This window comes from Ambystoma mexicanum, chromosome 9 (genome assembly GCF_040938575.1).
Source record: "Ambystoma mexicanum isolate Mex_15411 chromosome 9, UKY_AmexF1_1, whole genome shotgun sequence".
In the NCBI taxonomy this organism is placed as follows: Eukaryota; Metazoa; Chordata; class Amphibia; order Caudata; family Ambystomatidae; genus Ambystoma; species Ambystoma mexicanum.
Window position 1 is genome coordinate 354,983,781 of NC_090931.1, and position 25,626 is coordinate 355,009,406.

The 25,626-nt window shown below is 47.0% G+C and overlaps 1 protein-coding gene across 2 annotated transcripts in view; it reads right to left on the bottom strand.

Moving 5' to 3' along the window:
* Positions 1 to 473: 473 nt before the first annotated feature.
* The window catches only part of NSUN5 (NOP2/Sun RNA methyltransferase 5), an 89,742-nt gene continuing 64,589 nt past the window's right edge, over positions 474 to 25,626 (bottom strand). For both annotated transcript variants that reach the window (XM_069614778.1, XM_069614779.1), the window contains exon 10: positions 474 to 1,414. In XM_069614778.1, the coding sequence (XP_069470879.1) occupies positions 1,276 to 1,414 (139 nt within the window). In that variant the 3' untranslated portion in view covers positions 474 to 1,275. The remainder of the gene's footprint in view (positions 1,415 to 25,626) is intronic.

Genomic DNA, 25,626 nt, shown 5'->3' on the forward strand with positions numbered 1-25,626 from the left:
CTCCAGCCCTCAACTGGCCACCTGAATAAGGGTTTCCAGAGGTCTTCTTGGGAGAATACCCTCAGGTTTCTCACAATACCAAGCCCTTTACTGTGGCCTACAACCATGTATGTTAGTATATCGTAAATAAAACATCCCAAAGTAAACCTTTCGTAAAGAACTAACAAACACCAAGTTCCTATGTAGTCTTAAACGTGGCCATCAGGTTGGTTTTACCACCGTAAAAGCTCAGTTGAGACAAGTATTAAGAAGAGTTTTCTTTTGGTTCAAAGGGCCATTGAGTCGGACAGTTTTAGTGCATGTTAGCATGTTTTTAAGACACCACGACAACATGGCCAATACAATCCCAATCTGGTAAGGACGGCAATGTCTGTACGATGCTTTACAAAGGTAACTTCATGTTGCAGCGTCTTTAGCGGTTACCAGCCCCAATGGCTTTGCTCCAACTTTCATACAAACACTGCACACAGGTGATCAATAAAAAGGTGTTTATCGGAACAGAATACAGAAAGATATGTCTGACATCTTGAACTTCAACCAATCGCTTTCATCAAAGGCAGGCACGTGTCCTCTGTAATGTTTTCGATTGCAGGCACACTGCAGCTCCTTGAAAGCTATAGTTGGACCACTTCATTAAGATGCATTGATATAGGGCATCTATATACTTGCTTTCCTGAGTTTACTACTGGACTGAGGACATAACTGAGTCACATCCCAATTAGGGCATCTCCTCAGAATCACAGCCCAGCAACCTACAATTAGGCAAAGTGAATCAGCCACGGAGTAACTTAGTGGTACAGAGGAAAGTTTACCAGCCTACTCTAAAAAACAGAAACGGACAAGGGTGCCCGCTTATCACTGAAACCTCTAGATGCATAATGTTCGCTCATTTCGTTTTTTTTTTTTAATAAACACCCAACTATCTGAAATCCAAGAAATGAGATTGATGCAATCATCAAGAGCAATAACTTAAAACACATCTTCTCCTGTGCAAACATGTTCAGTGAGTAAACCATTTGTTTGTCTCTTGAGTAAGGCACTCATTAAACAGGAGCATCAATGCTGTACCACAGAGTGATCTCATCTTTGGACCAAACACCCCTCCAAGAAATAGTAAAAACCTTATGGCAGAGGGTCTGTCAGACTATGTTTTGATATACTGTTTTGAACTCTGAAGTCTGTTCCCCGCATATGTGGATTCAGTCAGTACATCGGATACTCCGCTCTCTGGTGGTGAGCAAAACCTGCGAATATAGCAGTAAATCCCCCAATGTTTCATTTCTTTGGAGATTTTTCTAAAGGTGTTTGCTGACACTTCTTTTTCTTCCTTGTTTTGCCACCTGATACGACTTGAGCTTCTGTTGTCTCCACGGGTTGATCTCTGTGAGCTGGTTCAGGAATCCCAGAAGAAACTCTGCCAATGAAACAAGACATTTCATCAAACATACACTCCGAAGGTTGCATCAAATCCTTTCAATAAAAAAAGCACATACACAGGCAAAGCATTTCCCAGCCACACAAATGGAGGGGCCATTCTGAACTGTATTAAGTTATTAAGTCACTGGAAATAAGCTAAGCACTGAAACATCTTACTCTGGCAGGAAACAAAGCTGACAGCTTTCAAAAAATATAATCTCAACCAACAACAATAAAAGTTTATTTTTAAACTTGCACTATGTGCTCTTTATTCACACAACACAATTTTCAGTTTGCTAACTTTCTTAACCACAACTATCACTTGCTCAGAATGGAGTTTGGTGCACCAAAAATACCACATGAAACAATTCCCAAACAGATCTTGTTAGGGAGAATTCTCAGAAATGTGTAAATTCCCTTCTACCTTAGAGACCCCCAGCTCTTTTGCTGGACTTTAGGACTTTTAATGTTTATCCTGGAGAGAGCGAGACCTTTTTCCCCACTCCCTCATGTATTTTTCTTTAATTTGAACACTGTTTCTTTGGGTTTTGGAGTCTGACAAACTCCATAAGCATCATCGTTTTACATTGTGTCACACAGCACCTTCAGTGCAGTGGCACAGGGAAGTCTTTCAGATTTCCCAAAGGTTTAAATACCTTCTCTTGGATAAACTACTGTTTCCGCGAGCAGTGAAGTGAAATTGACTTTACTTACATTTGTAACTTTTCTACTATCTTACAATAGGTTGCTGGAGGGGTTACTTAGTATCCCCTTTGTCTAGTTTCTCATGTAACATTTTTATGTTACCCTTTCTACAATTAATGGCTGGTGGTAGCGGTTTACCTTTTCCTAGGATTGTGCGTTTCTACAGCAGGCTGCAATTGCAGCTGCAGTAAAACACCCATCGGTGCCCATTCTGTCAAAATGGCCCGGTCTTCTTTTTTCGTCGTTTCTTGTTGGAAAGGTCCTTCTTGAGATTTACTCTGCGCACGAAACCAGGTTTGGCCCCTTTGTTCGTTTGGTCTTTGGCGGGTCTAACTGCTAAAGCCCGCCTCTGGCTCCAGCGTGTCTGGCAGGAAGTGAGGGAGGTGCCCAAAACGCCCTGTGCTTAATCCCCTTGGTTACAGGAATGCACCCAAAGGAGATTGGCTGGCTGGCTGTCCTTGGAGGAGAGCCACCCTAATGTGTGAGAGACAGCTAGGCTGCAAATGAAGGGAGAAACGTGAATAAAAAAGCAAGGTCTTTTCCTTGGAGGGCAGAGTCGACCACTGGACGAAGGAATCCGAAGAAGAACCGAGATGCCTGCTGCAACTCCTGGACCGTTGGTTTGCCCGGTGAAGCCCTGCTGCAGTGCTGAAGCTCCAAATTCACCTCGAATAGAGAAGCCCTGCGAAGGACAACTTCTCTCCTTGGGCTGGTGGGACCAATCGACCACAAGGCAAACTCATCTGGACATCCCATCAGAGCTGGCTGTATTTCCGCTGATGCTGCAGGAACAGATTGCCAGGGAGAGGAACGCCAGAATCGAGTGTCTTGTCTTTAAGTCGGACCCGAGCTCCAGGAAGATCCTCCGGACTCCCATTTAGCAGGACTGACCAAGCCTGAGCCACCTCAACCGAGTGCTAGAGCTCAGATGCGAGGAAAGTCCACAAGGTATCCGAGAACCGCAGTGGTACTATTCGCGAGAAGCTGAAACCGCAAAGTGCCACTGATCTGAAGTTTGCCTATTACTACCGCCAACCTTCAAACCGTAGTGCAGTAGTCCCCAGACGTCCTCCCTCTTGTCCCCACCGCTGAGTCCCAGGAACAACAGATCTGCCATTCTACAACTGGAACAGAAGCCAGCTGGAACCAATTTCTTCAGACCTAAGGTACTGCCTTGCTAGCTCTCAATTAACACTTTACTTGGTTGCCCTTTGGCAGAGTTGCATGCAGCTTTGCTCCTCACGAGCCTCCCAGCTTGTGGCCCAACAGTGATTTCATTTTCTACAAAGATGTCTAAAACATTGTGCAAGACTTTTTAACTTACCTACAAGAAGTGCTTTAGCTCACCTAGACTTTTGCTCAATTAACATTGGCTGGCCTGGCTCCCTGAAAGACTCTTCTAACCTCTGACTTTGTGCTTTCACTATCCCTCAACAAAAGTCACACATTATAGAACTTGTGTAGCTGGGAAAGTGTTAATTTACTTTGTATTGGGGGTTCAAAAGTACTTACCTGCTTAGGAATATTTGTTAACAATTGTTTTATTCCCTCATCTTTTCCTTTTGGACAATAACCGCAGTATTACTCCAAATGTGCCAGTGAATGTCCACATTGTCCTAGTTATTTAAGTCATCCCAGGGTGTAGCTAGTGTGTGCCCCATCCCAAATGGGTATCTACTGATTTAAAGAAACTGGGAGTGTGTATTTTGAAGTACATTCTTGTTTTACATACATTTGCTCCCTTCTAAAGAAGACTTATTCAACTGACTGTTAAATTAATAAATAATTGTTTAATCAAGAAACATTGAGGGTGTTTATTTGAATACCTGTCACTGTGAATCTCTATGTTACAACCCTGCAGCTCACATTGACTGCTCAGTCACTCTACCAACTCGTGTAGTACATGCTTATACCAAAGGTTGGATTAACTATTGCCAAGAGGACAAGGCTGGTGCAGTCTCCCACAGGGTACTGCGTACAATCATCCCTAACAGATCATAAGATACTGCCCATGACTAACAGTATTTTTGTATTTTGTTTATGTGTATAGCACTCCAAGCCCGCAGGCATCAGGGCACATTTCTTTAAGTACTAAGAGTTACAGGCTATACAATAACAGTTACATATTTACAAGAGCAAAGTTACAAATTTGCAGTTCGGCATTTCTTATGTGTGCAAACAATGCATATCTATATACACACACATTTTATAGAGATACACTGGGTTTAGCTAGTGAGCAGACATAAGGTAGAGAGTATCTAAATCTCTTGTGAGAGGAGCCACCTTTTTGTATTTCTCCTGAATAGATGATAGGAGGGTTCTGTTCTTAAGGCAATAGGTAGGGTGTTCCACGATTTAGCTGCCTGGACAGGAAAGCTGCTACCTCCTGCCCTCTGTAGCTTGAAGTAGTGAATGATCATTATTTCAATTACTGTGCGCATTTGTTGGACTACCAAAATAAAAAGAGACAGAAACAAGGCTTCTGGGGGATCACTCTGGAACGTCCAGGTCCTCAGAGATAAACCCTCATTCATCAATGATCACTTTGACACCACAGTGAGTTTACAGGGCTGGAGGTCAGTCACTGAAACCGAAATCTACAAATCGAGATAAAGAGGGCATGAACTTGATGTCAGGGAGAAGGGAACGCAGAGAGTAAGGAGGGTTAAGGAGCGAAAGCTTGAGGTGGTGCAGGGATGGCAGGTAACAGAGTTTAAAGAGAACGGGAGATCTCAGCGTACATCAAGCTGGTGATTAGCTGGAGACAGTTGGCCAGGTAGGAGGTTTAGCCAGTCAAATGATAGGAGGTCAAGAAAGAGGAATTGAAAGAGGGATTGCGCATAGTCAGCCATCCCACATGAAAGTGGGCACAAATGTGTGCGCGGATGCAGGGAGGTTGAAGAGCGTGCAGACAGCAGACTTATAGTACCTTGTGTTAAGGGAATTCTCCCAAAGTCCTCTGGAAGGTAGGACTTCACAAAACGATGCCAATGGTTTGTAGATCCCCCAACTCTTAGTATCAGTTTGTACTATGTCACTTCCATCTAGGGCTGAGCGGGTGACTGCAGGCTCCAGCAGATGTTATTGTGCCCCTCTGTGGGCTGTGTGCATTTTAAAAGGTTTTGCTTGTATTCCTTGGTTCCCTTGTTGTGCCCCCTCTCCCCATCTGTGGTCTTCAGGTGCACCCTCCCTCCTGCCGCCCAGCTCACCCCGATTGGCTGTTTCCCGTTCCCAGGCCAAGCTAGGTAGCCTAGAAGTTCACCACGCTCGCCACTTCCTTCCAGGGCTGAGCGGGTGACTGCAGGCTCCAGCAGAAGGTATTATGCGCCTCCATGGGCCGTGTGCATTTAAAAAAGTGTTGCTTGTATTCCTTTGTTCCCTCGTTGTGTTCTCCCCTGCACCCTCTCCCCATCCGTGGTCTTCAAGGGGGCCCCCTCCCTCGCCCCCCCCCCCCCATCTTCTCTTTACAGGCGCTACCAGGGCAGCACCTGCCCAGCAGCCCCACGGCTTAGGGCCCCCAAGGCAAAGGGCGGCTACCACGGTTGCGGCTCCTGTTGTGTCTGCAGGTGTCCGCAGGGGACGCCAGTTGCCAGTCAGTCTCCACAGGTTATTCCCACTAGCCTCCCTGCCTATCCCACCTTCAGACTCCTAAACACGGCTGTGCTGTCCCCCGTGGTGCTGTAATACGCACTGTATCAGTATTTAAAATTTTGCACTGTGAAAATTAGGCCTTTTTCTCCCCTACAGGATTCTCAAACTTAGGTGGCTTCTCACCGGTTCTAAAGCTGAGCAGTTGTGAGCTCTTTAACCCCGAGAGTCTGTCCTATTGCGCAACTTGACTGCCACTCGCCATCTTGTCTGCCTACTCTAGCCAGTGTCTCCCCCTCTCCTTCCACCCCCCTCCTCTCTCAACTACTCTATGGTGCTCTCTGTCTCTCCACCTTCTCTAACTGCTTCTCTATTGACTATCCTGCTCCCCTCACTAAATCTGTTAGGAAGAAGTTTAAAAAGGACATCCTGGTCTCCAACCCAGGCCTCCCTATCGCCGACACCTACACCAGTGCCTCCTCCAAGGAAACTCTCATTGATATCCTCTTTGTCGTGCCTTCACCAGACTTATGGACCCTTCATATGGTCTGTACTCTCTCCCTTCTCCTCTTCTCCCATTAATGGTGGCACCCGTTGGGGCGCCCTCCTGGCCTCCTTCCATTCCTCTAAGGTCATCATTAATGTTTACTCTAATGGGACCGTCTTGATCCAAGGCCCTCAGGCAAACCTTCACCTCTTTGATAGACGCTTCCTGCACCTCATCAACTTCCTTTCCTACCTGGCTGTCGCCCCTCCCCTTTCCTTGGCTACCTTGCCTTCCCCCTCCCCTCACTGCCCCCTCTCAGGCTCCTTCTACACCTCCGGAGGGCGTACCTCTGATCTGTACCCCTCCCCGGAAGTCCTTCAAGGATGGCAACCTTCTCCACATTGCCACTCTTAACTCTCGCTCTGCTGTCAAACATTCCTCTGATATCTGCCGCCTTCTTGACAACTTGACCTCAATGTCCTCGGTCTCACTGAGACATGGTTCACGGCCAGCTCTGTCACCAGCTTTGACACGCTCCTACCCGACGGCTACAAGATCCTCTCCGGCCCAGGCCCAACCGCTATGGTGGGGGTGTAGCCCTCATCTTCCCTGAGTGGATTCCTGCCTCTGTCACTCTTACGCAGACCTACTCTTCTTTTGAATGCCTTGTATGCAGGTTCTCTCTCCCCTAGCCATTCCCTTACTGTGGCTACCATCCATCGGCCACTTGGTCAGATTTCTTCCTTCCTCCGAGTGGGCGGACCTCTCCTCCTCACTCCTGGCCTCACCTCCTCCTTCTTTGAGACTTCAACATCCACCTGGATGCCTCCTGTCCCCCCCTCTGGACTCTTTCGCGACCTCTGTGACTCTCTCTCACACTCCCTCACCATTCTCCCCTCTGGACTGACTCATTCTGCAGGACACACTCGATATTCTGATTTCCTCAGACCTTCCCCTCTCTGTTCCTCCCTCCACTCCTCTCTCCTGGAGTGTTCACTTTCTCCTATCCTCGCACCTCATCCTCCCTACCCCTCAGCCCAAGCCACCCCCATCACTGCCATCCACCTTCTCGGTCATCCGACTCATAAAGCGCGTGTCAGTTGAGGCTTTCGCCACCACCTTCTCACCCCCTCCTCCCCCTTTGACTGACTCTCACGCTGACACAGCCCTCTCCACGCTCCACTCTTCTATATCTGATACTCTTGATATCCTTGCCCTAGTCATGAGAATCCGCCTGAAGCCCAAAGCCAAGTGTAACTTCTGGTATGACTCAGACTTCGTCACCCTAAAACGCAAGTGCAGGGTGGCCGAGAGGAAATGGCGTGCTTTATGCTCATCCTCTGGCAAACTGGCCTGCCGCCTGCTGCAAAGGCAATACCGACTCTCCGTCCTCAGCAAGAAGAGAGCTCATAACTAAGCCCGCATCTCTGCGGCATCTAACAACTCGACTGAACTTTTCAAAATCTGCAAGGAACTGGCCAATCCTGCTGCAGTCTCTACCTCTCCTGTCCCTTCCCAGGCCCTCTGCACAGCACTGGCTTCTCACTTCATTTAAAGTCAGGACATCCTGTCCTCACTCTCCTCCTATCGCCTCCCTCCCTTTATTCCGTGCTCATCCTCTGGCCCATCTTCAGCCAACCCCTCCCCCACTCCCTCCTTCCTTCCTTCCTTGCCTGCCTTTCCCCTTTTCTCTGCAGACAAGGTTTCCATAGACAAGTCCAATCTATGAAAGTCTCGTCGAAACAGGTTCACCCCGGTTCCTCCAAAACTATAAAGGACCACATCGACTCCTTGGCTCCTGCCCTGGCTGATTTCTGCAGTCACTCCTTTGCCACTGGAGTCTTCCCATCCCCCCTGAAGCACTCCAGCACTCCCTTGTGCAACCTCTTCTTAAGAAACCCTCTGCCGACCCCTCCTGCTTGGCTAACTATCGCCCAATCTCCGTCACTCCCTTCCCGGGCAAGCTCCTGGCGAAACTGGCCATCTCCCAGCTAAATCTTCACACCGAATCTGTTGGTCGTCTTCATGACCATCAGTCTGGCTTCAGAGCTGCCAGAAGCACGGAAACTGTTCTCCTGAACAACCGTGAAGACCTGCTCTCCAACTTTGACTCCAATACCCCTTGCGTCCTCATCTTGCTTGATCTCTCTTCTGCCTTTGACACAGTCAACCATGCCATCCTGCTCAACCGTCTCCATGATAACCTGGGTATCACTGTTCAGGCTCTGGCGTGGCGGACTTCTTTCCTCTCCGACTGACCCTCCCAGGTCCAACTTCGGTCCTTCCTCTCCGATATCTTTTTCTCTACCTGTGGTGTCCCCCAGGGATCTAACCTCTCTCCCCCTGGCTGTTCAACCAGTACCTGGCACTCCTTGCCCACTGCATCGCCGCTCTCTGCCCCAACTTTCAGTGCTATGGGGATGATACCCAGCTCATTTTCAGGTTACCCTTGGCCGCCTCCTTTCCTTCCCTCATCTCTGACTGACTGTCTGCTATCCAGGAGTGGTGTTCCGCCAATGACCTCTGCCTTAATGCCAATAAGATTGAGATTCTCCTCATCTGCACACCTACTCCCTCATTTCCTGTAGCTCTCTGGCCAGCCTCTCTTGGCCCTCTTCCAGCTCCCACCTGCAAGGCTAAAAACCTGGGGGGTCATCTTCGACTCCACACTATCCTTCTCGGCTCACATCTCTGACGTCTCTAAGAAGTCACACTACCTGCTGCACCTCCTCAGAGGTATTCTTCCTTTCCTCTCCTTCCCCCAGAAGCTCACCGTCTCCAGAGCCCTGATTCTCTCTAGGCTGGACTATTGTAACAGCCTCTATCTAAATCTGCCTGCCTCTACTTTCCGCCCTCTGCAACATATCCAGAACAGGACTGCGAGACTTGTCCTTGGCCTCAAGCCCAGGGATCGTATCTCTCCAGGACTGAAATCTCTGCACTGGCTCCCAGTGGCTGCGAGGATTAAATTCAAAACCCTCTGCATTGTCCACAAGACCTTCTGGGGGCTGGGGCCGAAATACCTTCCCAAATATCTTCCTTCTCGAGCTCTTCGCTCATCCGCCTCCAACTCCCTCAGGGTCAGTCGCTTTTCTAAGCAACAAGTTGGTGGTAGATCTCTCTCTTCGGCAGGGACCTCCCTCTGGAATAGCCTTCCTCCGCCATCCCTGAAACTTGAGGAGAACCATCTCCGGTTCCGGAAGCACTTCAAAACCTTCCTCTTAGCTTCTGCTTTCTCTCCACTCTCTCCCCTGCTGAACTCCTGGCTGAAACTGCACTAGTTACCTGGCCACCCTGTCTGATCTCAGGCGCAGGCACCGCCAGTTGCACACCTTCACTGGCAACCCCTGCATCTGGGGACGGTTTTCTGTCTCCCTACAGTCCCCTTACCAGCACTTATGTCTGCAATTACCTTGCAGTTGCCACCAACTGGATGTTTTTATTTATCTTATTTATTCTACTATCCCATGTACTGCACTTTCCCCTTTCCCTTCCCCCTCACACGTTTCCCCTTTCCCCCTCCCCATGCACTTGCGCGATCTGAATGACACCTGGCCTAGTAAGATCGTTGTCCGTCGTCCCTTTTTGTTCCCCCTCCCTTGCCTCGTGACGCCTTGAAACACTTGTGTATAGGCGCGTTATAAATGCCATATCATACTACTTCATGGAACCTTGGTAGAGTGGTAGATCAGTCAGGCCTATCATAAGGAGGAAGACGTAAGTTGGTAAGTACACTATACCTAGTCAGTAATGCGTATCAAAGACACACACATTTATATTACCTTCTATAATAGATTAGATTTACACACAAATCACCTTTAAATACAATAAACCAAAACACTTGGTAATACTTTAGAATACATTTCAAAGGCCACCGATTTGTTTGTAGATGCTTGCGGTTACATTAGTTAGAACTTTTGACAGTAAAATTGTTCAATTGTATTATAGGTAATAACGCGCACCCGCAAATCTTAGCAGAAATATAGTAAAGACATTTACTCTGCATACACATAGAAGATAGTGACTTTTGGGAAGGATAATAGTTGGTTAGTGTTATACTAGCCAGGCTTAAGTTTCTACAGGCCGTTTCTTTGCACAGCAAGTATTTTCAGGTCCAAAACGTAACCCTAGCTAAAGGCAGTTCGGAGAGGGCTCAAAGTCCTGACAAGCAGCAGAATACAAAAAGGTTCCTATGGATACTTTAGAGTCACTAGTCTTTAACATGCAGTAAGATTAAACCATCGTTGGAGACCCTGCTAAGAACTCACTAAAGGGACGCCAGCAGCAGCTTGAGTCGGTATAATATTTTATTTGTATCGCGATCATACACAAGTGTTTCAGAGTGCAACAAGGCAAGGGAGGGGAATAGGGGAGAACACAACGATCTTACTAGGCCCAGTGACATTGAGAACGTGCAAGGGAAAGGGTGCAAGTGCATGTAGGTGGTGGGGGGGGGGGGGAGTGGAAAGTGCGGAGCAGAGGAGAACAGATAAATTATAATAAATAAAAATAAATAGATAAGAGGCAATAAACAGTGGTAGTGCAGCCAGCAAGTGGCAAGTGCTGCGTTTGCTTCAGCAGACTGGGTAAATCTGAATAAGTGAAGAAAAATAAGAAAATGGGGTGGGGGGACTGTATGGGTACAGAATGGGTACAGATACAGTCCCCAGTGCAAGGGGTGGCCAGGAGGGTGGCCGGTTGAGCAGGAACCTGGGCCCAGGGGCAGAGGGGGAGCAAAGGCAGAAGCAAAGAGGAAGTTCTTGAGGTGCTTCCGGAACCGGAGATGGTTCTCAAGTTTTAGAGTGGCATGGAGACTGTTCCAGAGGGAGGCCCCAGCCGAAGACAGATCTACCCCCAGCTTGTTTCTTTGAAAAATGACTGACCCCGGGGGAGTTAGAGGTAGAGGAGCGAAGAGCTTGAGAGGGGAGGTATTTGTGGAGGGATAGCTGAAGGCATTTTGGACCCAGGCCCCGAAAGCTTTATGGACAATGCAGGAGTACCCTGGACACCTCTATGTGCACTCCCACACTCTGGAATGACTTTCTGGATCAAGGTAGGCAATACATTTGTTAGGCAAGATTGTGTGCTGTATCCTTTGGAAGACTGCAGCAACCCTGGTCTCCTGGCAATAGGAACCCAAACGTTGGTATAAGTCTGTACTGCACAGGTTGGTAGTGTGGCTGAGCAGCCAGGCTCATCTCAATGTGAGCAGTAGGGTTGTAACAAAGAGCTTGCCAGTGACAGTTATTCTAATAAACACTTACACTCAAGGTTTCTTAATTAAACAATTATTAATTTATTTAACAGTCAGTAATATAAGCCTTCTTCAGACGGGAGCAATGCATGTAACAATGATAATATACTTCAAAACACACTCTTAGTTTCTCTAAATCAGAGGATACCCATTGGGGATGGCACAAAGACACTTCCTACACCCTGAGGTGACTTAAATAGCTAGGACACTGTGGACATTGATTTATCACTGGGACATTTAGAGCAATACTGAGTTTGGTGCAAAGGTTAGATTGGGGAATAAAACAAAAATTAACAAATCATTAATAAACAGGCAAGTACTTTTAGAACCTTCCAGTGTCAATTAAATGTAACCCTTTCCTGGGGGAAAGGTAAAGACACAGGGTCAAAGGTAAGGAGAGTCTCTCAGGGAGCCAAGACAGCCAATGTTAGTTGAGCAAAGTGTAGGGGAAAATGAAGATCTTCTTTGCAGGCAAGTGAAAGTCTTGCACAATGTTTCTTATTTTTAAACACTCTTTATTGGCAAGTGCTGCGTTTGCTTCAGCAGACTGGGTAAATCTGAATAAGTGAAGAAAAATAAGAAAATGGGGTGGGGGGACTGTATGGGTACAGAATGGGTACAGATACAGTCCCCAGTGCAAGGGGTGGCCAGGAGGGTGGCCGGTTGAGCAGGAACCTGGGCCCAGGGGCAGAGGGGGAGCAAAGGCAGAAGCAAAGAGGAAGTTCTTGAGGTGCTTCCGGAACCGGAGATGGTTCTCAAGTTTTAGAGTGGCATGGAGACTGTTCCAGAGGGAGGCCCCAGCCGAAGACAGATCTACCCCCAGCTTGTTTCTTTGAAAAATGACTGACCCCGGGGGAGTTAGAGGTAGAGGAGCGAAGAGCTTGAGAGGGGAGGTATTTGTGGAGGGATAGCTGAAGGCATTTTGGACCCAGGCCCCGAAAGCTTTATGGACAATGCAGGAGTACCCTGGACACCTCTATGTGCACTCCCACACTCTGGAATGACTTTCTGGATCAAGGTAGGCAATACATTTGTTAGGCAAGATTGTGTGCTGTATCCTTTGGAAGACTGCAGCAACCCTGGTCTCCTGGCAATAGGAACCCAAACGTTGGTATAAGTCTGTACTGCACAGGTTGGTAGTGTGGCTGAGCAGCCAGGCTCATCTCAATGTGAGCAGTAGGGTTGTAACAAAGAGCTTGCCAGTGACAGTTATTCTAATAAACACTTACACTCAAGGTTTCTTAATTAAACAATTATTAATTTATTTAACAGTCAGTAATATAAGCCTTCTTCAGACGGGAGCAATGCATGTAACAATGATAATATACTTCAAAACACACTCTTAGTTTCTCTAAATCAGAGGATACCCATTGGGGATGGCACAAAGACACTTCCTACACCCTGAGGTGACTTAAATAGCTAGGACACTGTGGACATTGATTTATCACTGGGACATTTAGAGCAATACTGAGTTTGGTGCAAAGGTTAGATTGGGGAATAAAACAAAAATTAACAAATCATTAATAAACAGGCAAGTACTTTTAGAACCTTCCAGTGTCAATTAAATGTAACCCTTTCCTGGGGGAAAGGTAAAGACACAGGGTCAAAGGTAAGGAGAGTCTCTCAGGGAGCCAAGACAGCCAATGTTAGTTGAGCAAAGTGTAGGGGAAAATGAAGATCTTCTTTGCAGGCAAGTGAAAGTCTTGCACAATGTTTCTTATTTTTAAACACTCTTTATTGGCATTTCAACATAACAGTTCCAAAACTTCCCCCCGCCCTCCCTACCCTTCCAATATCGAGCCCTCCACATACATGAACCTCATTAAACAGCCCTCCAACCGCTTCCCCACCTCTCCTCCCCAATCACCGCTTCCTAGTAGCTCATCTACTTCCTCTTGTTCCAGTGGTCAACCACAGCAGACTTCAGTGTCAATTGTTTGTTGAGAAGCAAGCCAGTCCACCTTCCGCTCACACCTCCGGGCTCCCTTCTCCCCCATATCCCTCTCATCTTCCCCCTCCTGCCCCTGCCTCTTCACAGTGGGCGCAGGTCATTGTCCTTCGCCAGATCATTTAACAATTGGGACCAGTGGACCGTCACCACCTCTCGGTCTTCACCAGTCTCCCAGTTCTGCAGCACTGTTAATTCCGCTAGCCCCCACCTCCGTACATCCTTCTGCCATAAATTGACCATTGGACCCTGGGGCGATTTCCACGCTATTGCCATTCGGCGCTTAGCCAATATAAGCAAAAAACGGTCCATTCTGTTCCGTAACTTATTCCGCTTTACCCCCGGAAGTTTCCCCCACAAACAGGTCTCCGGACATCGCTCCAGGGTGGTCCCAGTACCTCATTCACTCCCATGAGGATCTCCTCCCAGTATTCTACTATAACCTCACATTCCCACACCATGTGCCAGAACACCACTCCTTACAAGGAAGAAGCTTCCCACCCTCAAAAAGGTCCCCCACCTTCTCACATCCTTTCTCCCTTAACCTCCGTATCCCCCACCCTCCCTTCGCCTGACAGAGCTGCTGGTCAGCCCCCCACAGGAGATTGCCTTCATATCGGCCCCTCACCCCCTTGACTCCTACATACTTCCTCCATGTCTCCCTTACCACCTCGAAAACCACTGATGTCCCGGTAGCTCCCAACGGATGCCACAGGAGTTCTACCGCCCTACGGTCCAGCTGCAAGAGTCCCACCAACACCTCAAGAAGCTCTGCCCCCGGTTGATCCCACACCAATACTGACTGTAACTGTGCCGCCACAAAATACTTTACATAATTCGGGAGACCCAACCCTCCTCTCTCTCTAGTTCGTTGCAGCGTTTGTAAGGGGACCCTTCTCCTTCCTGTGCCCCACAACAATTCCCTAATCTTGACATCCAGCATTTTAAAGAACACTTTCTTTGCCACATATGGTATATTCGTGAAAAAAATAGAGCAAGCGTGGGAGGATCACCATTTTACATAACGCCACCTTCCCCATCAATGACAGGGGCAGAACCTTCCAGAACTGGATGGAGTCACCTATTTTAGACAAAGCTCTCCCTGTATTATGCACGAACGTGTCCACCACCTCATGAAACACCTGTACCCACAAGTACCGAAATGACGACTCCTCCCACCGTATCCCCAAGTCCGGCAGTTCCTCTAACGGACATTCCCGTAGCCCCCCCAACGGAAACAGAACCGACTTCTCCACGTTTATACGGAACCCTGACATATCTAAAGTTCCGTAGTATTTCCAAGAGGTCTGGAAGATATGTTTTAGGGTCCCCTACATATAACAACAAGTCATCCGCATAAAGGGACACTATGTGTTTCTGCCCTCCCGCCTCGATTCCTGCCTCGACCATTTCCTGCCGCAAGAACGCCGCCAGAGGTTCCAAGGCTAACGCTAACAAAAGTTGAGACGCCGCACACCCCTGCCTTGTCCCCCTTCCCAACTCCCACGACCCCGACACCCACTGGTTAGTTCTCACCATCGCTAGCGGTTTAGTGTACAGCAAAGCAAACCACCTACAAATATTCTCCCCAAAGCCAAATTCCCACAGCACCCGAAACAACCACTTCCATTCCAAGGAATCAAACGCCTTCATAGCGTCAAATGACGCTATTGCCATGTCCCGCCTTTGTAACTTTACCTGATACATCACATGATGCAACCGGGATAGGTTACCCGACGTGCTCCTGCCCCCTATAAACCTACATTGGTCAGGTTGTATCAGATTCGGCGTAACTGCCGTCAACCTAGTGGCCAGAATCTTCCCCAGGATTTTCCCATCTACGTTCAATAGCGAGATGGGCCGATACGCCGCGCAGTACCTCAGATCTTTCCCCTCTTTTAAGATGACTTTTATAACCGCCTCCCTCAGTGATTCTGGGAGGCACCCCCGTGGAATGACTCCTCATAGACCCTCCGAAGCTGCGGAACTAGGTGGTCAGCAAATTCTGCATAAAACTCCACCGGGAATCTGTCACTACCCAGCGCCGTGCCCCTCCTCATAGTGCGAATCGCCCAACGGATGTCCTCTTCTATCGGGTCTCTAGTTCTTCCCGGCGGTCTTCCCCCCAGTCTCGGCAGCCACAGCACCTCCATGAGATCCTCCACCTCCTCGTCCACATACCCCCTCTCAGTCGCGTATAGCCCCTTATAATATGTTACAAAGGCTTCATTGATCTCTTTCTGAGTCCCAACTAGCTCCCCCGTATTAGATCGAAGCTGGGTGATGAGTCGGGGTTTCCCTACTGATTAACCAAGCAAGGAGTCTACCCGCCTTATCCCCCTCTCCATGAAGTCGATCATCTCGTCTGTTATTATCAAAGTGTGAAAGCTCCGACAGGGTTCTCTCATTAAGCTCCAGCACCCGCGCCAAGGCCTCTCCCACCTCTACTCCACCTGCCGCCTCTCTGTCCAGTTCCGCAACCCAGGCCTCCGCCCTCTGCAACGTCTCTAGAAGCTGTTTTCGCATCCCCACTCCCATGGCCAAACACTTCTCTCTTATAGTCACCTTGAAGGCCTCCCACAGCACTCCCCTAGTCTCCACCGTACCCGCATTCAGCTCAAAGTACGACTTAATTCCCTCTCCGAGCTCCGCTGCAAACACCCCATCCCGTAACACCTCCCTCTGCATCTGCCATAACCGCCGCAGAGGCTCCTCACTGGACCCGCACAATGTTGTCACCAAAGGAGAGTGATCCGATAGGCCCGAGGTATATCGTCTCTCGAAAGCAGTGACAGTACTCCCCTTCCCGTTATCAAATAATCTAGACGCGAGTACGAACCGTGCACAGTCGAATGGTAGGAGAAGCCTCTTTCCTCCCCATGTTTCTCCCGCCACACTTCCACCAAATCCAATTCCCCCATTACCCTCTGTAGCGACCCCGCCATGTGTTTCTTAGGCCCTCCTCTAGTTCCCTAGCTTACCCATCCGGTGCACTGAAGCTTCCTCCCACCATAGCCCTCCTCCTGTTCAGCCTTCCCAGTCTCCATATCCACTTCTCCCTCCTCTGCTCTTGCACAATGTTTTAAGAAAAGATTTGTAGAAATGAGATTCACTTGAAGGGCCACAAGCTGGGAGGCTTGTGAGGGGCAAAGCTGTAAGCAAATCTGCATGGACAACCAAGACAGGTCTCAACTGAGAGCATTTAAGGCTACACAACAAGAGGGAAGTCCTTTTAACTTTACAGTACCTTTGGTTAGAAGAAATGGTTCCAGCTGGCTTCTGTTCCTGTACAGCTCTGAAAATCCTGGTGTTCCTGGGCCTCAGTCGTGAGGATAAGAGGGAGGACGCATGGGGACTCCTGCACAGTAGTGGGAAGGTCAGCAGCAGCAATGGGCAAACTTCAATTCAGCTGTACTTTGCGGTTTCAGCTCCTCGCATCTGACAGCAAATAGCAACACTACGGTTCTCGGACACCACTTCAGACTTTCCTCGCATCTGGGGTACAGCACTCTACTGAGGTGCCTCAGGCTTGGGTCAGTCCTGCTTCAGGGAAGTCCAGAGGATCTTCCTGGTGCTCGGGTCCGGCTTAAAAGCGATCCACTCGATTTGGTGTTCCTCTCCCTGGCACTTCAGTTCCAGCAGCAGAATTACAGCCAGCTCCGAGACGATGTCCAAACGAGTTCACTTTGGAGACGATTGGTTCCACCAACTCAAGGGTGAGAAGACATTATTCGCAGGGCTTCTCTAGTCTGAACGAATTCGGAGCTTCAGCACAGCAGCAGGGCTTCACCGGGCAAACCAACGGTCCAGGAGTTACAGAAGGCGTCTCTTCCAAGTTCTTCTTTGGATTCCTTCGTCCAGTGGTCAACTCTGCCTTCCAAGCCAAAAAGCCTTGCCTTTTATGCAGGTTCCTCCCATTCATTCCAGCCTAGCTGTCAGTCACCCCGCAGGGTGGCCGTCCTTCCCGGACAGCCAGCCGGCTAATCACCTTTATGTGCATTCCTGTAACCAAGGGGATTAAGCACAGGGAGTCTCGGGCACCTCCCTCCCTTACTGCCCTTGCCAGACATACTGGAGCCAGAGGCGGGCTTCACTCATGAATCCTGCCAAAGACAAAACTAACAAAGGGACCAAACCTGGTTTGGCGCGCAGAGTAAATCTCAAGAAGGACCTTTCTGATAAGAAATGGCGTAAAAAGAAGAACTCAGCCATTTGGACAAAATGGGCACCCATCGGTGCCTTACTGCTGCTGCGAATGCAGCCCGCGGTAAAAAAACACAATGGTAGTAAAAAGTAAACCTTTGCCACCAGCCATTAATTGTAGAAAGGGTAACATAAAAATGTTACATGAGAAACTAGACAAATGGGATACTAAGTAACCCCTCCAGCACCCTATGGTAAGATTGTGTGTGTTTGGTCTAGAAAGTTACAAAATGTAAGTAAAGTCAATTTCACTTCACTGCTCTTGGAAACAGTTTCATCAAGAGAAGGTATTTAACCCTTTGGGAAATCTAAGAGACTTCCCTGTGCCACAACACTGAAGGTGCTTGCTGTCACAATGCAAAGAGGATGCCTATGGAGTTTGTCAGACTCCAAAGTCAAAAGAAACACATAGGCCAAACACAGAAAAAATACATGAGAGTGTGTGGGGAAAAGGTTTCCCTCTCTCCAGGTTAGAAATGAAAAGTCCTAAAGTTCAGCAAAAGAGCTGGGGGTCTCTAAGGTAGAAGGGAATTAGCACATTTCTGAGAATTCTCCATAACAACCTTTTTCCACCCACAGTAACTTAGATTTGAAGAAAAGATTCTTCTCGATGTGGAAGCACTGGACCCCGACTCCAGATTCCTTGATCTGATGACGAAAGGCAGGACAATGGACGGGATCTCTCAGAAGCAGCCTCGAGGAAGGACCTCTTGCACAGCTTTCATCAACTTCTCTGGTCACACGGTTTTGGCGCTTTTTCTGCAGCATCAACAAAGGATGCAATTTTCCCAGACAATCGTCTTTGGTTCCTGAAGTCCTGCAGTCTGTTGAGGCAGGACTTGGATGGGTCAGATTGTGTCTCTGGAGGTACACCTGGAGCTCAGCAAAGACTTAAGACGGATTCTGCCTTTCCACAACGATGTACTTCAATTGGGTCGGAGGTCTCCTGGTATTGGTGTTCCCCAGCTTTGGAGATGCACAGCACCTCGGGAGATGGCTCAGATTAAAGTTAGTCTTGGCACTGGTTGTGCCCACCAGTCAAAGGGTAGGAGTCGTCCTCTTCAGAGTTCCTCTGTCGCACAAAAAACGGGGTCAGGACAGCAGTGGTCGCTTCAATCTGTTGCAAAGGGTTTGCAGGCGTCTCTGGTTGTCTTCTGCGATTACTTCAGTTTCCAGTGGTCAACTTGCCTTTCGCCTCAGAAGCCTCACCTTTTATACAGTTCCAGCACACACTCCTCTGCAATCTCTCTCAGCATCTTACAGGAAGGGGCGGGTGGCTGTCCATTCAGGACAGCCAGACCCCCCTCCCCCCACTGGGAGCTGGTTCCATTTAAGCACTCAGGCAGACAAAGGGCAGGGAAGTGAAAAACTACTCCCCCACTTCCTGCCTACCCAGACACACTGGAGCCTAGGCAGGGACACCCAAGGCTTCCTGCCAAAGGCAAAACACCTCCCCCAACAAAGAACAACCATGCTAGTAATGGCAAAAAAGAAAGGAGAAAGTTAGTACTTGGGTGACCCTACTGTGCATTACCGGAGCTATGGACATAGCCTGCAGTAGAGAAATCACACAATAGCTGGAAGAACACGTCCACTGCGATAAAAGTCACAGCAGCAGAGTGAAGGGGGAACCAAGTATCCCCTTGGCACTCAACATAAGGTGGTGTAAGCCATTCTCTCACACTATAATGTTTTAGGAGAGATACTAGAACTGTAGTTACTCTAGGATATGAACACAGAATCTCAAAGGAGGACCCTAAAGGTCCCAAGCAACACTGACCATAAGGAGCTGTGTGTTTCAATAATAAAACATATGCCTTAAGAGATATGGAGGAATGTAGACTCAATAAGACAGTAAAACACAGACCAGAGTTCCAAAAGACAGAGGTCATAAGAATGAATGAGTGGAAATAAACCTCCACTCATTCAGGATTAAAGGAAAAGGTCCAGAAACCCTGCAGAAAGTGCTGGGGTTCTCACTAGGAGTGTGGATGAAGCATAATAATTATAAATCTCCCCAACACCCTACCCAGAAAAGTAAGAGTACAGAGGCAGTCAAAGAAGACTGAGCCGGGCAGACACCGAATTAACTGTTGTTGCAAAATGTCAAAACGAACAATCAGCTTGAGAGCATAGGGGGACGGTTGTGGTTTTGAATCTACACAAATTAGGATGTTATCTTACCTTTTGCTTGCAATGTTTAAAATACATATTTCAGCATGGTGTGTGTGTATATAGCCCATTTACTTCCGATGCCTCTCAAATTCTGGCTCACAAACCATCTCCTCACACTCCATCCCCAATTGTTAAACGTATGAACTTAAAAAGGAAATGCTATCCACTGGCAATCTTGATTAATGCAATGAGACATAAAATACATGATTACTATGATGACCCAACAGTGAATTTTGTTAAATAGTATTACAACATATGTAACATTGTACCTGGCAGGCCAAATCGACAGATCTTAAAAGGATTCACCAGAAAAGGCACAATGAAGGCATCCTATATTTAAGTGACGGACAGACCAGGATCTCCCGTGATGGGAGAAGTATTCTGCTCACTGCCCAGCTGGCAATCACCACCATATGTTGCGGTACGACCAACCCCCTATTCCAATGTGCATCCAGCCTGCATCATCCTAAGACAAGTGCCCTCTCAAATGCCCCAATAATGACGTCAGTGTGGTCTACAGGAAGAGAGGTAAGCCAACATGGAATGATGTCTGTAGGATGAAGGGGTAAAATGTTACAGTGCAAAGGGACTGGCCTATCCGGAGGAGCAGGGGTTTCACCCTTGGTTAGAGCAAAAGACTCGTTTTACATGGGTCAAAGTTTAAGGTTGCTATTCATTCAATGTATCAGAAAATGTATACACACTTCAGTGCAGGAAAATGTCTGAAAGCAGACATTTGAATAAATCTTCAACATGTTGCAGTTTCACTCCCAATGAAGAAGCTGTGGCCTAAAGTCGAAACATCATTTACGGGACAATTTGGCGCAAAGGATAGCAAGAGTGTCAATATAAAAGTAACGTGATCTGGCCAAGATCACATCATTTGGTCACAGCGAGAGAGCCAATAGTGGAGCAGCAATTTCCTAGTTTGTACACTTCGCAATAGACTATATTTTCTCCAAACCCATCTACAGTAATACACTGATTCTGCATAATTGCATTTTTCAGTAACAAAACCAGTATCCGCCTAAAAAGTCTAGCTTGGCAAGCAGTAACCACGTTGATAATTCAACCACACACAAAAAATCTTTTTACAAAAGTGCTACGCAAAAGAAGTAGTTTAAGCCTCGAAAGGCTGCATGAGCACAACAAAGCTATAGAAATCTAGCTAATGTGCCAGGCTTTACAATACTCAGTAGCACTACATTTGTAACACGCGATTAATTCTGCTTTCTTGCTACTTAACCGGATCACTGACAAATAGATTACGCTCACCATCGCAATACCTAATGGACTTTACCTGCTAAATGACAACTGCATATCTTCTATTTGTGCAATGTTATACCTCTGTCTACATGAACTGCTTGTGCCAAATTATACCGTTTGCCAAACCGCCCCTAGCTTACCTTACCCACCATTGCTCTCCAACTATGACAGTCTTAACCACGACGTCCTCTTCCACATTGTATCTACACCCACACTTGCTAATATAGATACTACGAAAGCCAAACAGTGCACAATATGTACACTTCAATTCCACTACTGTTAGTGTTAGGCCTCACCGTAGCTGCCTACCGGCATACTCCACCGCCACACCATATGTGTGGCTACTACCTTTATTTAAATACGATCATAACTAAAGTCCATGCTTGTGCGATCAAAGCCTCTCCCTTTCTACCATCACTAAACCGCGACATACTTAATGCCTCAATCAGGCCTACCACATTCCTACCCAAGTTATGTCTCGACACCATATGCCCTATCAAGACCAAGTCAGGTCTACCCACCAATAAGTGCACCTCAGCCACACCTACTAATCTCCCGTGCCATATCAATGACAGAAACTATAGACACCGCTCCAGACTACCTACTTACACCCAGCCTTCATTCAAAGACCACTACAATAAACCTATTCCAACTACCAAGAAAAATTCCCCGATTGGAAACCCAACTGCAAATAAAATCCCCCATAAACCAATAGAAAAATCTAAAAAAAGTCTAAACCTAGTCCCACTATATCCAGCGACTCCAAACCAACGCTCACAGGAGCACTAATAAACGCTAGATCTATGATAGCTCATGCCACTGACATAATACTAGCTGAAAATCTGGACTTCTTATCTGTAACAGAATCTTGGCTACATGCAGCCGCTGGCTCGTCACTTATCGCAGTACCAGACAATTATTCCATCATTAGAGTGGTCAGACTCTACTCCAGAGGAGGGGGTATTGCTATTATCTCTAAAACTAACCCTTGACATGAGACTAGCCACCTCACCGTCGCTCTCCTCCTGCGAACTGCTATCAGCCAAACTGCCGATATTGCATACAAGTACGATCACAATTAATCTAATTTATAGAACTCCAGGGCTCATAGGCTCATTTGAGGAAGACATGAGGACTCTACTATCCGACAATATTAAAACTTCCTTGCAAATACTAATACTAGGCGATTTGAACCTAGGTTTTAACAACCCTAATGACCTCCAAGCATTATCATTAGCCAACACCCCTACCTAACATGGATTCACGGAATAAATTACCCAGCCTACCAATGAGAAAGGAAGGACCCTCGATTGGGTAGCAGAAATAAACTGTAACATCACAGTTAACGACAACATACCACAACCATGGTCCGATCACCACCTTCTCCCTTTTGAGTTTGCCATTCATAGTTCACCTAACAAATCTAGCCCTACAGCACCGCTGTGCCCAACTAGAAAAAAACGCTGCATTACTGCAGATACGATCATGCCACTTGTGATCCCTACCTTTCACTCTCTTCAGGACACTACTGACTAATTTACTAGTGGACGCTCACAATTCGTCGCCCCCCTCAAAATGCGTAAAGGCAAACTCAGAGCCCACTTGAACTCCTCGTTCACCCCAGAGTTAAAAACCTTAAGAGCCGAAAAAAGAAAACTAGAAACCCTATGGAAACATACCCCAACCACAGAACAAACCCAACTTGGCCATCGTCTCTGCCAAATACAAATAGGAGATCATTTGTAAAAAACAACAATACCTATAATAACAGAATTAGCCAAGCAAGCTCAAGCACTAAAGAGCTCTTCATCATCATGAGAGAAATGGAGACGCCTAACCTCCCTACCGACTCATGCCTAAAAGACAGACGCCGATGTACAAACATACAGAATGCTCTTACCAACAAAATCACCACCGTGCAAATTAAAATAGCAGACAAACGGTGAAACCTAACCAACCTAGCCTCGACTCACACTCCTCAGGAGCCCCTTATTCAACCCGCCCAAGGCTTTAAATTCTCAAAGGTTTCAGTACCAGAGGTACAAAAAAAAAATCAATCATTGCCTCCTTGAAACAGACTAAATGCCAAGGAGATAGCTGTCCGACACAGATCATCAAAGACACTGCTAGAGACTTGGCCCCTTTCATAACTAAATTAATCAACGTATCCCTCTCCACAGGTATTGTACCTAGCAACCTGAAGGAATCTTGGGTACTTCCTCTACTTAAAAAACAATCTTTAGATCCACTATTCCCACAAATTACAGGCCAATCACCACTGTCCCATTTCTGCTGAGGATCCTGGATGGGGTGGCATAACTGCAAATCCAAGATTACCTGGAGGTCAATCAGCTCTTGGGGACTAGACAATCTAGCTTTAGACCTCAACATGGGACCAAAACGGCCCTGATTGACTTAAAAAGCCTGATTGACGAACTTAAAGACAATGGAAGACTTGCAATCCTGCTCCTTCTAGACTTATCCGATGCTTTCGACCTGGTTGACCACAGAGTACCCTGTGATCACCTTGCCACGGCGGCCCATTTCTCTCAGTCGGCAATCACCTGGATTGAATAATTCCTAAACAGGACCATGCGAGTATTCTCACTGCCTGCAGCAGCTGATCCCATACCCATCACTTGCCTGAGGGTTCCTGTGTGTCCCCCACTGTGTATAATATCTTCACAAAGCCGCTGTTCGATGTGCTGGACCGTCTCTAGGTGTCACCTACACGAAATATGCAGATGACACCCAGATCCTCCTCCCTGGTGTCTACGAATCTGATGCTCAACTTTTAAACAAAATGTATCTAATCATTCAGGCATGGATGGCCACACATGGCCTCTGCCTGAATGACGATAAAATGGAACTCCTTCTAGTAGGTTCCTTAGCCAACCTCAAAAAGATTAGCCCAAACTATACCTCCTTTAATATAGATGGGAATAACACCCGAGTGGCCAAAGAAGTAAAAACACTGGGTTTGTACCGGGACTCTACATCTAATTTACACAAACAAGTTAACATGACTACCTCAGCCACCGCCTATAAAGGTAAACTAATAAGGGCCTGTAGAGCACTGCTGTCAACAGAAAGCTGCCTCATTTTAGCTAGAGCACTTATATTGTCCAAGTTGGACTACTATAACAGACTTTATCAGTGTGCTAGTAAGTATGCGCTCAACAAATTGCAAGAGCTGCGTTAAACATACCAAGCAGAGAGCACATCTCTGCTATAAGAAGACACCATAAATGGCTCTTCATAAAGGAGAAGATCGAGCTGAAAACTGTGTATTACCTTCAAATCCTTGAACCACACAGCTCCACCCTACCCATCAGAAAAATTCACAATTAAATCCTCTACTAAGGTCACTAGATCAGCCAACATGTAAGGGCTGGTGGTCCCGAGATATAAACTAAAAAAAAAAAAAAAATATCAGGAGGGAGCAGCTTCCCGGTCATGGTGGCCCAACTGTGGAATACTCTCCCACCCTCCATCAAGACGACCGAGCTGCCCAACAACTTCAGAAGAAACGCCATTTCCTGGCTAATCAGTAAGAACTAACAGAGATTAGGAGCTCACCTTACATCTCCTCAACAAGCATAACTGTTTTTTCCGAACACATGCCCATATCGGTAACCAACTGTACTCTTGCCCAAAGGGTTGCTACAATTATCAATGTAATTTTACCATGTTGTCTATGTCTAAAAATTTTACATGTGTTCTAATGCGCCCAGATACCTCAGGGTCAGGTGCGTGATAGAAATAAATAAAACAAACAAACAAACATGCATATCTGCAAAGGCAATCGGAATATGCCTCCATTTCTATGTGTTGATTGCTTTACCCAGGCTTGCATTTGGCATTCGACAACAAGAAACTATTTTATAAGCTGCCAAACTCTGGACTATGCCCCCATATTAATAGCACAGAGCAAGTATTACTTAGAAAAATGAACAATGAGACCATTTATGTAAAGAGCGTGTACAAGATTACGCGGCTGCAGTACATCAGCATTTATTCCAGATGTACTGGCAACGGATGGCCAATGTGTATTCCCAATAGGAATGCATGCTTCACACACTGTTAGGTAAGGTTTTCATATTCGTGATAAATCTTCCTGACCGGTGTCAACCCCAGAACTTTTTACTTGGAATTGGGGATTATTTAGCCTTGTACCCAGGTGAGTGGAAATCTTTTCCCTGCTCACCTCGTCTTTTACTCTTTTTATGGGTAAACTTTGTATTTCTCTCCATAGTGTATGGTTGAAATTCTAGTTTCCTGTAACATTTGGGCTTAGGCTGGGTTGCCCCTATGGGCTTCCCTGTTAATGTACTTTGGTGAACTACTGTTCCCAAAGGATAAAAAGGTATTTTTACATTTTATGTAGTGAGCCCACACAACCCACTTTATGTGGAGTGCTGGGGGGATACAATGTATCCCCTTTCTTACTTACCTGGTAACATTTTTGTTACAATCGCAAATTTACTTGAATGGCTGATGGCAGGGGTTTTACCTTAGTGACTTTTTATAGTCTTATTACGCACAGGCTGTTAAATCAGCCTTGGTAATGCACAGAAGGACCAA